At 41.0% G+C, this 14,261-nt stretch overlaps 1 protein-coding gene across 1 annotated transcript in view; it reads left to right on the plus strand.

Annotated features, from left to right (window-relative positions):
* The first annotated feature begins 862 nt into the window (after positions 1-862).
* Positions 863-14,261, plus strand: part of LOC124285458 — a 50,129-nt gene continuing 36,730 nt past the window's right edge. Inside the window, exons 1-9 of the mRNA XM_046721687.1 lie at positions 863-941; positions 3,235-3,798; positions 5,587-5,820; positions 7,705-8,271; positions 9,423-9,436; positions 10,041-10,626; positions 11,640-11,681; positions 12,126-12,285; positions 13,690-13,970. Of these exons, the coding sequence (XP_046577643.1) occupies positions 863-941; positions 3,235-3,798; positions 5,587-5,820; positions 7,705-8,271; positions 9,423-9,436; positions 10,041-10,626; positions 11,640-11,681; positions 12,126-12,285; positions 13,690-13,970 (2,527 nt within the window). The remainder of the gene's footprint in view (positions 942-3,234; positions 3,799-5,586; positions 5,821-7,704; positions 8,272-9,422; positions 9,437-10,040; positions 10,627-11,639; positions 11,682-12,125; positions 12,286-13,689; positions 13,971-14,261) is intronic.

The following is a 14,261-nucleotide window of genomic DNA, read 5'->3' on the forward strand; positions in this document are numbered from 1 at the left end:
ATGTATATGCGGTTTGACAAATGTGTTTGAACGTTGATTTCTGCATGTTCCAGCTGCAGTATCTCATCATTTGATCCTGTACGTTTCCTTGAATCTTGCGGTGGGGTAGCCCAGTGGTTTAAGCGCTCGTCCATCACGCCGAAGGACGTGTACAATTCCCAACATGTGTACAATGTGTGAAGCCCAATTCTGGTGTCCCCAGTCGTGATATTGATGGATTATTGCTAAAAGCGGCGTAAAACCATAATCACTCGTTCATTCCATCTTTGAGATTACAGCCCATATCATTACGCTTCCACTACAAATCTGTCGATCTCCTTTGTACACTAAGAGGCAAACGTTCACGACGACGTCGGTACAAACTTGTTCGTTCATCAGCCAGATAAATCCTTCTGTAACCAAAGATTTATCCATCCCTGATGCATATATATATTTCATTAGCTTCATCGTTACTTTTGGTGTCATTTATACATTGGGTGTCATTCTGACCTATACTGAACATGTAAACGTTATCCTAGAATTTGTAAACTTGGATTGCAGTTATAAGCTCAACCCTTGTAATGAAACACAGCAACACAGAGCATTGGGATTAATAAAACACTTTCATCTTGGACCCAAAAAAATATTTTTTCAGATTGTTTAATTAATTCATCTATGATTAATAATGTGTTCATAACCAAGCACATTAGCATCTCTGGGAGGAGACCGCTAGTCGAGACAGGACAATCCTCGCGAGGTGGCAACACTGGCAACAGATAAAGGACGAGTCTCAACAGATGGCTACCTAGCTATTTCCCCATTTATCTCTGGGTCGGTTTATAAGGGGTAATCCGGATTATCAGCATCACTTAGGAGGATCATCATGGAGCGGGTGGTCTTTGCTTTGCTAGCGCTAGTGAGTCTCTCTGAGATTCAGAGCGCACCTACCACACCTGATCCAGGTGAGAACTTATTGCATTAGATATATACTACTGACACATACACATATATTATTGATCAGACAATGGCTTTGCCTTCAAGGTCATATTATGACAGGTATCATAACAATTAATTCATTTTCAATGATTGTTGATTTCGTTGTAAAAATCGAGATTGCATAATTATTACCAAAAGGAAAATGAATGATCTTCGCCTTGAAAATTAATTAATGAATAAAACATATCTGAAATATATAATTGTTGAAATCCATTACAGAAATATTGGCATGCATATAGTTTTATAAAGCTTTAATTTTGTCACTCATAACAAGCGTTATCCCCAAAAGGTTTTACTTGTTCATTTTATACAAATGCAATGATTTCTCATCGGGTATTTCATCTTGAAATCCTTATTGTATAATACGAGAAAGTTTGGCCGGATTATGTTATAGTTTGTCACTATTATGTCCTAACATACCGGTTCTATCCAAGTGGGTAAAGTCTAAGACCTGCATCATTTCATATCCAAACCTCAAAAAATCCATTAACAAAAGCTAAAATATGTCTTCACATTTCAAGGCATTAAACCAACATAAAACTAAACACTATGTACTTTAGTCCCTATAATCTAAGACAACATATACCTATCCCTACACCCGTATTGTTACAGTAACTCATTTGTACCAGAAACACTATAATCAAAGATTCTGTACCTCATGTAAATCTAAAGGTCTAACCTATGTATTGTTTATTTGTGAATCCTATTACTGAGAGAGAGGTATATTACGAAATTTGTTAAAAAACCCTTCATTGTATATTCTTTAACAAATCTTTTCAAGAATACTAATTAGATACTATAAAATCTGTTGCCTTGTATCTTTTTTATGTTAAAAGGATCATTATAAACACACCTGAAAGATTATGTTGCCCCTGACAATACTGGAATTTTGTTTAGAATGTATTTTGGGCCTACTGCCGTTTACGGGAAATAAACTGTCTGTCTAAAATAATTTTTTAACTCTAATTCTTTTGAAATATTCTTTCAGGAAAATTAACTTTCTTCTTGCTTTCATCTTTTTTTGAAACCATAAATGTGTTTACTCCCATGACACTTCTTATCAATGGAGATATGAGCAAATTTACTTAATGCCGGTGTAGCAGCCCAGAATAACCCCCCACCAGATTATACACCGGGGTAAACTATAGGCTAGCCCAGTTTATACCCCTCCATCCCAGACTATACCCTTAAAAAATTATGTTGACAATTCACTCAATATGAGTGTGTGACTCGGGCAATGGTCTTGGTGTCATTTAAAGGAATTTGTAGGTGCATTTCATTTACATTACTGCATAATACAAGTATTTGTTGAGTGCCTCTCTGCAATATGATATTTTCGACTTTGCGTAACCCAGCCAAAGTATAAAGTATAAAGTCTTGCAGTTCATTCAATACAGATTGTTTCTACTCAGTTTTTCTTAACGCAGGCGTGGAGATGACTGTTACATTCCTCTTGAAAGTTCTAATTATAATGTCCTAAGAACAATACATTATTATCATTTGGTAGTCATTTTCTTTTCTGAAAACGTGTAGAAAAGATAATATTTCATCTTTATATTATAGTAAAAGAACAGTTCTATATATGAGAGTGTGATAAAACATATATTTTACCAAAATCGTTTGATTACTACAATTTATGCACATCAAATAGTGTTTTCGTAAAATCTAAAATCTCACAGTAGATGATTGGTCCACAGTATTCATCACAACATTAACCTGGGCATTATTATGATACATTAATGGTATTATTTTCACGGGTGTATTTCATTATATATATGCACATTTTATTCTTTTCAATGGAAAATGTTTTCACCATTGTCTGCACCGTGTGTATATGTACATGGAAAATGCGACTTAAGTTGCACAGCATTTGCCAAATCCACTTGTCCGTACATTGCCTATAACCCCACCAACACTCGAGGGCACAAAACAATCTTTAAGAACACAGGGGCTTGTATTGCTGAAAATAATACGTCCCAGGTCCAACACTCGTTCACTGATAGCAATCTACATATAAAGAAGTAAAGGGGTGTAAGCACACAAACTTGACAAACACCCCTCTCATTTCAAGGCGAATTCTGTTGGGAAATTAAACAAAACAAACAACTAATAATCAAAACCAACCAACTAAACAAACAAAAACAAAAATCACAAAACAACAACAACCTCAACCACAACAACAACAACAACAACAACACCAAAGCTAATAGAATGGTTTCAATTGTAGTAAACGTTCTTAAAACTCTTTTCTTTGTCAAGGATGTGGACAAAACCCTGCTGATATTGTGTTTTTATTGGACTCGTCGGGAAGTGTTGGGAGGACAAACTTTCAAAAACAGCTGGACTTTGTAAGTAAATTTGCGAATTCGTTTAGCATTGGCCCTCAGGGTGTTCAAATTGGCGTCACCACATTCGCCACCCATCCCACGAACAGGTTTTGGCTGAATTCGCACACAAACAAAGCCGATCTGGTCAAAGCCATCCAGGCAGTTCCCTACACAAGTGGAAGTACGGCAACGGATGCTGCTCTGAGCTTCGTCAAGAACCAAGCGTTCACGAAGGCCAATGGCGACAGAGACAAGGTAGCTAACATCCTCATCGTCATGACTGACGGCCAATCTAACGACAAGGCAAAGACGGCGGCGGTGGCGGAAACGATCAAGAAGGGGACGACGTGGTCTGTGTTTGCTATCGGTATTGGTAGCGGGGCGCTGAAGTCGGAACTGAACACCATTGCAACTGATACTAAACACGTGTTTACCGTGGAGAACTTCAGCGCTTTGCAGAACATCCAGGCGACGCTGAAGAAGACAGCCTGTGAAAGTAAGTATTTTGTCACACATATAGATGGGCCGTGGGTGGTCTAGTTGATACAGCTGCCTGTATTCATTTCTGTGCTTAATACTGAATTCCCTGTATACTCACAAACAGAGGTCAGCTTGCTCTTTTTCATCGACGTTTATTAATACATTGCGCCAGCAAAGAGACTAGATTTAGATCATAAGTTCAGTTGATGACGATTACCAAGTAATCCAAATGTTCAAATCAAAATTTCATAAAAGAAGTTACACATTTTCTGAAAAATATATGTTTTATTTTTTTCAACCGCCCGATCTCTTTTGGTTCAGGCTGTGTAAAACGTGCTCGGCAGATATTAATAAATCTCGATTACCTTCCGATTTTGTTCATTGGGGCAAAAGGAAAACGGCGCTGAAAAATATATATACAGTCAAATCCCGATGAGTCGAATATTATGCATAACTCGAAGTACCTGTCGGTCCCGACCATTCCCTGTTATAGTTGTCATCATTTGATTTCCGGTTACACGAATTCGTCTCATAAATACACACGATGACTCGAGAAGGAAATTTGGTCCCATGAGATTCAAACAACAGCAATCTTGTATACATAAGCCGAAGTCAGTCAATGAGAAGTTGATTGGTGTAGCAAACTGATCCAATTAACAAACCAGCGCGGCTCTCACCTTTCCGCCATTCACGGGTGAGTTCAAAAGTCAGATTAGTGATTTTACGGTAAATGAAAATCAGCGATTACACCAAATGCTCTTGTCCTCCTGTCTCGGGTTTGGTCCTGCTCAAAGCTCATTTCTTGTGTCCCCCACCTTGACATTGCTGAAATATTGCTAAAAGCGGCACATACACATTCTCACTCATACGATGAGCTAGGATACGTTGAGAGTAGCAGGCTGAGCCAGTACAGCTTTACAATATCCGTAACATTAATATCTGACACAGTCAACAACGTTTATAACGAACAGGCTTATAACGAACTGATGGATGTAACGAACTTTGTAGGCCCAACCAAGGGTTGTATACCTCAAAATGCATATGGGGACGTGGGGTAGCTTAGTGTTTAAAGCGTTGGCTCGTCACGCCGAAGACCCGGGTTCGATTCCCCATATGGGTACAATGTGTGAAGCCCATTTCTGGTGTCCCCCGCCGTGATGTTGCTGGTATATTGCTAAAAGCGGCGTAAACTCACTAACTAAAACTCACTCACTCAAAATGCATATATGGAACTAAGCTTATAAACGAACAAAAATTAGTGGTCCTTTTGAGTTCGTTATAACTGTAGTATACTGTACTTCAAAGGGTCACAAATGAGGCCAGTTGATCATTTGGTATTTTCACTGGATTCCAACAACACACGTGACATTAAACCCGTGAAGGTCCGGGTTAGAATATTGATTTTTAGTAACCCATGCGTGTCGTAAGAGGCGACTAACGGGATCGGGTGGTCAGGCTGACTTGGTTGACACGTGTCATCGGTTCCCAGTTGCGCAGATCGATGCTCATGCTGTTGATCACTGGATTGTCTGGTCCAGATTCGATTATTTATTTACAAACCGCTGCCATATAGCTGGAATATTGCTGAGTGCGGCGTAAAACTCAGCTCACTCAGTCACTCACACCGTGACATTATAATTTGACATTTTGAAAGGATTACAAAAGAAGTCATATTACACCTCGTCTTCTTAGTTTTGAAAATGTCGTTTTCTTCTTATGATTTGTATTAATATGATCATCATTATCAGTGTATTGCCATGTGTTACAGCTGCATGTATATTCAAACAAATTGTTTAACCACCAGTTAACGGACAATGGAGCAAATGGGGTTTTTACTCCCCCTGCACAAAGAAGTGTGGGGGAGGTACCCAGTACCATGAGAGGACGTGTAGCAACCCTCCCCCCTCACACGGAGGCAAGCCTTGCAGCGGGGCAGCCCGAGAGACCAAGGCCTGTGGAACGGCACCTTGCACGACCACCCCTATACCAACAACCACGCCCAGACCCACACACGCCACCACCTCAACAGTTGCACCAGGTGAGACTAGAACTTTGACAAAATGGTTAGTGTAAATTAATTTGATACCTTATGTTGGTTAGTTATGTACAAAACTGTTATAGTGGCTATCGTTTGTTTTCATTTCAGTGTCTGCATTACCTATTTTGTAACTAAATGGCTCCCTCCATTTGGGGAAGCCCAGTGGATAAAGCGTTCTCTCCTGTCGCTTAAGACCCGGGTTCGATTCCCCACATGGGTACAATGTGTGGAGTCCATTTCTGGTATCCGTGATATTGCTGGATTATTGCTAAAACTCACTGCTGCACGCCGAAATAGTAACCTTTGATCCAATCTAATCAAACTAACCATCAGATTGTGGAAACGCTTTGAGCAAACCGAGTTGATAGTTTTGCAAGATACCGTCATTTCATTATGATAATTCTGAAAACTTCTTCCTGATGACAGAAACAATGTGGAACATGATTTTGGTCCTGTTCTAACTGTGGATAGACTATGTTTCACAATCAACAACTGGAAGACGAAACCAGGCAATGAATTCCAGCCATTTATAATGTAATGCTTGGCACCGGCCCTGTTGGGATTAGTACCCTTCGTCAGCTACAAAATCAGGACCAGATTCTGACACTGAAACCTAGATGATTGTGTGTCATCGTTCCCAGACCAGTCGTTGTGCCATCAATAACATGTCTGTCTGACCTTGACGCGATTATTCATAGACTGTCGTACCATTGCTGGAACATGCATGCTCACTCACTCACTCACATCACTCACTCACTAGCTGGTTGTGTGTCATCGTTCCCAGACCAGTCGTTGTGCCATCGATAACATGTCTGTCTGGCCTAGACGCGATTATTCATAGACCGTCGTAGCATTGCTGGAACACTCACTCACTCACTCACTCACTCACTAGATGGTTGTGTGTCATCGTTCCCAGACCAGTCGTTGTGCCATCAATAACATGTCTGTCTGACCTTGACGCGATTATTCATAGACTGTCGTACCATTGCTGGAACATGCATGCTCACTCACTCACTCACTCACTAGCTGGTTGTGTGTCATCGTTCCCAGACCAGTCGTTGTGCCATCAATAACATTTCTGTCTGGCATAGACGCGATTATTCATAGATCGTCGTAGCATTGCTTGAACAGTCGTGACTTCACCCCACAGCCACAAAACGGCAAAACACTTTTCACATTCTAATAAACATCTGCCAAAAGCAACATATCATGAGCATATGTTTCCGAACTACTATGAAACATGTATGATACCTGGTGTTCGCAAACACCTGTTATAAAGACATGCAAAGGCTAGTCAATTGTTCAGAATACAAGAAAACAAGCCAAAGAGGAATTGCATCAGACATTATGTTTTTTCACAAATGCATAGCATTTGAAAATGTCCTCCACATGTCTACCTCAAAAATGCATAGCATTTGAAAATGTCCTCCACATGTCTATCAAAACCTTTGGAATCATTTTGAGGTCTACGTATTGTAGCCATGACCAAATATCTTTTGCGTTGGAGTTGTGTGAGACTCTTTGAAATGCTGATGTTTCTGAGCATCAAAATGAACATGAAAGTACCTGTCATTCTAGCTTCTTAAAGTGTATCTGACTGTTCATACGTTACATAATTATGTAGAAGTTATAGCGCCAACGTAAACCCTTCGAGTTATCCGTAGCTAGATACAACCAAAAATGATGAATAAATCAGAAACACGCAGCGTCGATACAATCACTTCGGGACAACCATAAGTTCAACACAACCACGAGTTCGACACAACGTAAGTTCGACACAACCACGAGTTCGACACAAACCTTAAGTTCGACACAACCGTGAGTTCGAGACAGGTGTGTGACTATATATGGTGTTCCTTATGGTGTAAATGCTTTATGTTTAAGGGTGTGGTCTCCAGCCAGCAGATATAGTGTTCATAGTCGACTCGTCAGGAAGCGTTGGCAGCTCGAACTTCCAAAAGATGCTGACGTTCATCGAGACCATGGTCCAAGGGTTCGACATTGGTCCAAATGGCATCCGGATTGGTATGGTCACCTTTGACAGCAAGACATACCTACAGTTCCACCTGAACAAATACGCATCAAAGGCGGACATCATTAAAGCAATCAAAGCCACGAAGTATACACGAGGAAACACTTACACTCACCTGGCCCTTCAGTACGCCAGACAGACCAGTTTCACCGCCGCCAACGGTGCAAGACCTAATGCCGCTAAGATTGCCATCGTCATTACCGACGGTCAGTCTAACGTCCCCACCTCCACCAAGTCAGAGGCCCAGAAGCTCAGGGATTCTGGAGTCACCGTGTTCTCTATTGGTGTTGGCAGTGGTGCCAGACAAACTGAACTTCAAGCCATGGCAACAGATCCTGACGCTCAACACGTCTTCATCGTCACCAACTTCGACGCCCTCAAGCTCATCAAGTCACAGCTGCAACAGAAGGCCTGTGAAGGTAGGCGAATGAATAAAGTCTCGGGCAAAAGAAAGCACAACATACTACGTTTATATATAGAACATGATTATGACTTAATGATGGTTATAACGAACTGCTATTGTATACTTTAGTCGACTTTAATGGGCAGTTTTAGAAGTTGAGGTGACGAAGAATGATGATAAATTTATGGATATGGAACTTCTTTATTCTGTGAAAGGCGACGTTTCGACATAGATTCTAGAGTCGTTGTTTGAAAACGTAATCATTCTCTATTTTAATCGAATTGAGTACAGCTAATCACGTAACGAACTAAAATTAGTCTCAGTTCGTTGTAACCGTACTTTACTGTGTACACCTATGTTTGATGGTGGCTTCAAATGGAATCGACAGAACTGGTTTTCGATTTTAGATGTTTTTGAAATCATATCGATGAGCATATCAACATTTCCGCATAATAGCATTCCGAGTGTCCATGCCCGAAGAGTGCACTTGGGTGTACGTGCGTGTGTGTCAAAACTGTTGAGTTGAAAATGTGGTTCATTTGGATCAGCTGGCGCTACGTTTGGTAATTTGACTACATATGAATATTGCTCTTTGACAATTTTCAGCATCATGGATTCGAGTTGGCAAAACACCGTTCGATTCTTCGGTGTCCATATCTCATGAACTGAAGATTGGGTTTCAGCAATATTTATGAGAGCACATGAGTTTAGTTTTATGTATTTTCATATTCGACTAAATATTGCCAAGCTGAATCAAATGTCAGGTAAAGGCACAGCATTCAATGGTGACGTCTTCATTGACCCACACATGTGAGGTCACGTGGAGATGAAGTGCAGCGGAATATGCCTTTATCAGTGTCGATAAAGATTAACATCAACGTGTTAGTTTCAAATGGAACTTTCTGGGAAGAGCCGGAAGTTTGAAAACAAGCATTAACTGCTGAATGTATTTGAATGACATTCATTGTCCAACATAATTGTTACAATGACACCGAAAACAGTAATAACTCCGGCAACAATTAAAATATGTAATCATCAAAATTATGATATAATAATATTAACAATAAGTGCAATCATCATGATCAACATGTCAAATGAGTAATGCATGCACTTGGAATTTCAATAGCTATTGTCTGTTTTGTGCTGAATGATTATGTTTTATTCCAGTAAAACCAACGGCTGTAGTTACCACACCGGCACCGAAGCAACCAAGTAAGTATCGTTGGCATATCCAAATAAAACATCACTGTCTCATTATAACCATTTGATACCTGTGATGTATTATACCTGTTAGTAGCATTAATGTTAGTGTCATGTATCACCATGGGGTAAATGTTCATAAATGTTGAAATATACTATTGGGTAACTTTCAAGACAATCAGCAATAACCTGTTGAAATCGTTTGCGGAACAGTAATCACGATTGATTAAACAGGTTAAACTGTTTAAAATGTTAAGTTACTTAAGAATATCTCTATTAAACCCATATTAAAAATACCGTGAGTCCGAAGACTAACTTGAGACATTCTTTTCGATATGCGAATATTCGCCCAGCGAGAAATGGGTACCCGGAAGGATGGGAATGTAATGGTAAACAAACCTATGTTTAACCTTCTTCCATATAGACATACCTGTATCAGGCAACTTGAGTTGTATACTTCTCAGGAAGGAGAGCCGAAGTGCACTGTATTAAGAAGGATATACTCTTTGAGCTCATCCTCTGTATTTCGGTCTTTGTGGATCATACGTCGCCTACATCTAGTATGATAATCTTCATAATCATAAGTCCTGTTTCGTGTCTTCCACAGACTGCGGTGCACAGGCAGACCTTGTTTTCCTCCTGGACGAGTCCGGCAGTGTTGGCAGAACCAACTACAACAAGATGCTGGCGTTCGTCAACCAGATTGTTGACGAGTTCGCCATCGGTCCAAATGACGTCCAAATCGGCTTGGAAACGTTCTCTTCTACCACACGCCACCAGTTCGACATGAACAAATATTCCGACAAAACCGCACTTAAAGCTGCTGTTACCAAGACCCCATACCATGGCGGCAACACCCACACTGGCGATGCCTTGGCCTACCTCTCCAGCCATAGCTTCACGAAAGCAGCTGGAATGAGAGACAATGTCCCACACATTGCCTTCGTTCTGACTGACGGCAACTCTCAACAGAGAGATCTCACGAAGACCAACGGTGCTAAACTACAAGGCCAGGGAGTAAAGGTTATGGCTATTGGCATCGGTAACGGCATCAACAACCAGGAACTTGACAACATCGCCAGCAACCCCGACAGCCAATACGTCTTCAGAGCTGCCAACTTCGACGCCTTGAAGAACCTCAAAGCTATCCTCGCGTCCAAGGCATGCGAAGGTGAAATTGATTGAGTTAACATGTTTTCTTTACTGATGTTTAATTGAACCCAACCGCTTTTAGATATTGATTTAAAAATCTCAGCGAAGTTTCTGATTGGAATTCTGCCAAGTAATCGTTACGCTCCTCGGGTACATTATCTTGAAAGGTACATCGCATTTGATGTGTGGTTTTATTGTGAGCCGAAATATGTCTTGTCGATGTTAGTTGAATGTTCATGTTAAGGACTTAGTTGAAGGGGCACTGGTTGTCCAAATCGCCGATATTCGGTGTTCTGACTTACCTCCCTTTGAAACGCCAGAAACATATGATCGTTGGTTTGAATCCGGTTCGCCCAGATTATGTCTCCAGGTCTGTCAGCACCTTACCCCTGCTCGTAGGTTTCACCAAAGTCCTTAACGTCTAAGAACTGTGTACTTCGGGATTTCCTCCCACGTTAAGCAGACACGCAGTGATTTCTTGAACAGCTCAAAGCTACTTTGCTCATGACTAATCTGTAATGTCATAAAAATATTTACATCCATATCAACAATGATTATTAATTTTTTAACTTTCATTAATAGACAAGTCCCTTTGATCACAGTGATGTTGGGTTTTAGCATACAGGATAGATCAGATATATTTACTAAGATAATACCCACGCCATATAGCTGGAATATTGCTGAGTGCGAGGTAAAACTAAATTCAATCACTCACTAAGATGATATACACATATAGTGACATGATTGCTGGAATAATAATTATTGTAAAAATGTATGTCCATGGTAGCTTAATCTTAGTAAATGATTTTGAAAAACAATACTTTTACCCCTAAATCAAGTATATCTAGTTTTATGTAAATGAACTCTTTTGACTGTAAGGTGTGAATAATTCTGTCAGCTAAATGCCGTGATGTTTGTGATTCAACTTGAATGCATTAACACAAGCCGTATCTGATGGACGTTGTCCAGTAAATAAGGAAAGGCTAGTTTATGTGAATATTCATATAACTACGTATTTCTTTGATTCCGTAGTTGCCAAGCCAAAACCAGACCAGGCCACACCTTTACCAAAGAGTAAGTATATATGATGTTTTAACTCATCAAAGAAACACTCCTACCCTCTTCCCTTACCGCTGCGAAGGTCCATGGTCAACTGTGACGTGACAAGCAACTGGTGTCACGTCAAACATTATGACGTCAGCGGAGAATCAAATACGTACAATCTTCAACGTTTGGTTGTGTGTTGTTCATGGTTTGAAGCCGCACTCAGAAATATTCCGGCGATATGATAGCGGACTGTAAATAATCGAGTCTGTACCAGAATGTCCACTGATTGACTCGATGAGGACAGATCTACGCAATTGGCATATGATGACATGTATCAACCATGTCAACGAACCTGACCACCGAATCCCCAACAATGATATAAATTGATAAATTAAAAAATTAATAACGATAATAATACCGCTGTCGGCTGCCTGCCCAAATCTATAACACGGTTCCCCTTCTGCTCTTCAGTGTGTGGGTCTCAGGCCGACATCGTGTTCATGCTCGACTCCTCTGGCAGTGTCGGCTCCAGCAACTTCAACCTCCTTCTCACCTTCGTCAAGAGCATCGTCCAAGACTTTGACGTTGCTCAAAATAAGATCAGGATCGGCGTGGAAAAATTCAGCTCCAGGTATTTACAGTCAGACTTTACCATCTCATACACGTTAAATACTTTCACCTTGCCATCGCTATACATATACAGGTTGTATGTGGAATTCTTTATTCTAAACAACTTGTACATATGACACAGGAAATAACGAGGTAACGTTTTGGACCTATTTGAATTCATTGAAACGCCACATTTTGAGACGTGAAACCTGCTGATGCTTTTTGAATTATTAGTTGCGTTTCCGGGTGTAGGCGATAAAGTGAGTGAGTGAGTTTAGTTTTACGCCGCTTTTAGCAATATTCCATCAATATCATGGCGGCGACACCAGACATGGGCTTCACACATTGTACCCATATGGTTAATCGAACCCTGCTCTTCGGCGTGACGAGCTAACGCTTTAACCACTTGGCCCCCTCTTTAGGCAATAAAGCATCCGTCCAGATGTCGTCACATCGGTTCGTTTCTCACCTAGCCACATTTTACCAATAAGAGATGGTACTCGGTACCATGTCTGCCTCTCGGGGTAATAATATGGGGATAAGACAGGGACTTATAGGAGTCAGCGTAATGTCTCTGAGTGGGATATCCATGTGCTATGGCATCTCTATAAATCCTCGGACTACCAATAGCCACACACTCAATTTCAATATACGCCGTTATGTGAGCTGAACAACCTTGGACGTGACATTAAGCTTCACCTCACCCCATCTCACCTCACCTCACCTCACCTCACCTCACCTTACCTATGAGTTTGGCATCGTGTCCAGATACAAGTGAGCTTCAGATCAGTGTCAATAATATATGTTTATTATGAACGATTGTCATTATCTCAATGCCATGTATAGATGCAATCTAGAGTTGCATTAAAGATGAAGAGTAAGATGCTTATACATGCTTTGAAAGAAGGGGCGGTGGGGTAGCCCAGTGGTTAAAGCGTTCGCTCGTCACGCTGAAGACCAGGGTTCAATTCCCCCATGGGTACAATGTGTGCAGCCCATGTCTGGTGTCCCCCGTCGTGGGGTTGCTGGAATATTGCTAAACGCGGCGTAAAACTAAACTCACTTACTTTGAAAGAAATTTCTAGTGTAACTACAGTGTAAGGACATTGAGCACTGGAAGAAGAGCTTTAAAGAGCATGGGACGAATCATCAGCACAAACCTTCCATGCTACCAGATCCATCGTTAGAAAAAGTCCAAAAATGTCGATTGATTTGCACTGGATGGATCACGTTAGATTGCATTGAGTGCGCTGCATTGCTTTAAATAACATTGGTTTAGGAATAACTGAAGTTTGGATCAAATGGTGGTTTTAGTCTGGGAAATAACATTGTTCTTGACCAATAGAGGCTGAACATTTTTGACGATTTTGGTCGTTTACTTATAATAGTGGCAGAATTAATAGCGCACCTTGCCACCCTCTTTCAGGCCCTATCTGGAGTTCCACCTGAACCAGTACGGTACCAAGCAGGATGTCATGAACGGCATCACCAACATCAAGTACGTCTCTGGCGGCACCAACACCGGCGACGCTCTCAAGTATCTCCAGGACAATATGTTCAACGCGAAGAACGGCGATCGCCCAGGCGTCCCCAACATCGCCATCGTCATCACCGACGGCAGATCCAACAACCCTGACAAGACAAAGACCTTTGCTAAGGCTGCACGAGATAAAGGAACACAGGTGTTCTCCGTTGGTGTCGGCAAAGGTACGGTGCTGGAGTTTACTTGTAGATGTAGAGAGTAGCTCATGTTCTTAAGGATTTAAGTTCTTTTTTGATGAGCTGCTGTTGGTTGGATTTTGTAAATTTGTGCGTCTTCGTTTCTTTCTATACACAATGGCTACGTTCAAAGACAGTGGCTTTGTGTTGTCAGCTGTTTCATTCTTCGAGGACATTTTCACTGCATTTAAATGTAGGTAGTAACATGGGCCCAGATTCATGAAGTCTCCGTAGTTCCTCGTCTCGTTAAGCCTATGTTAAAGCGTATGGGCCTTAACT

Source organism: Haliotis rubra, unplaced genomic scaffold (assembly GCF_003918875.1).
Source record: "Haliotis rubra isolate DU_JTF1 unplaced genomic scaffold, ASM391887v1 Scf11, whole genome shotgun sequence".
Lineage (NCBI taxonomy): Eukaryota > Metazoa > Mollusca > Gastropoda > Lepetellida > Haliotidae > Haliotis > Haliotis rubra.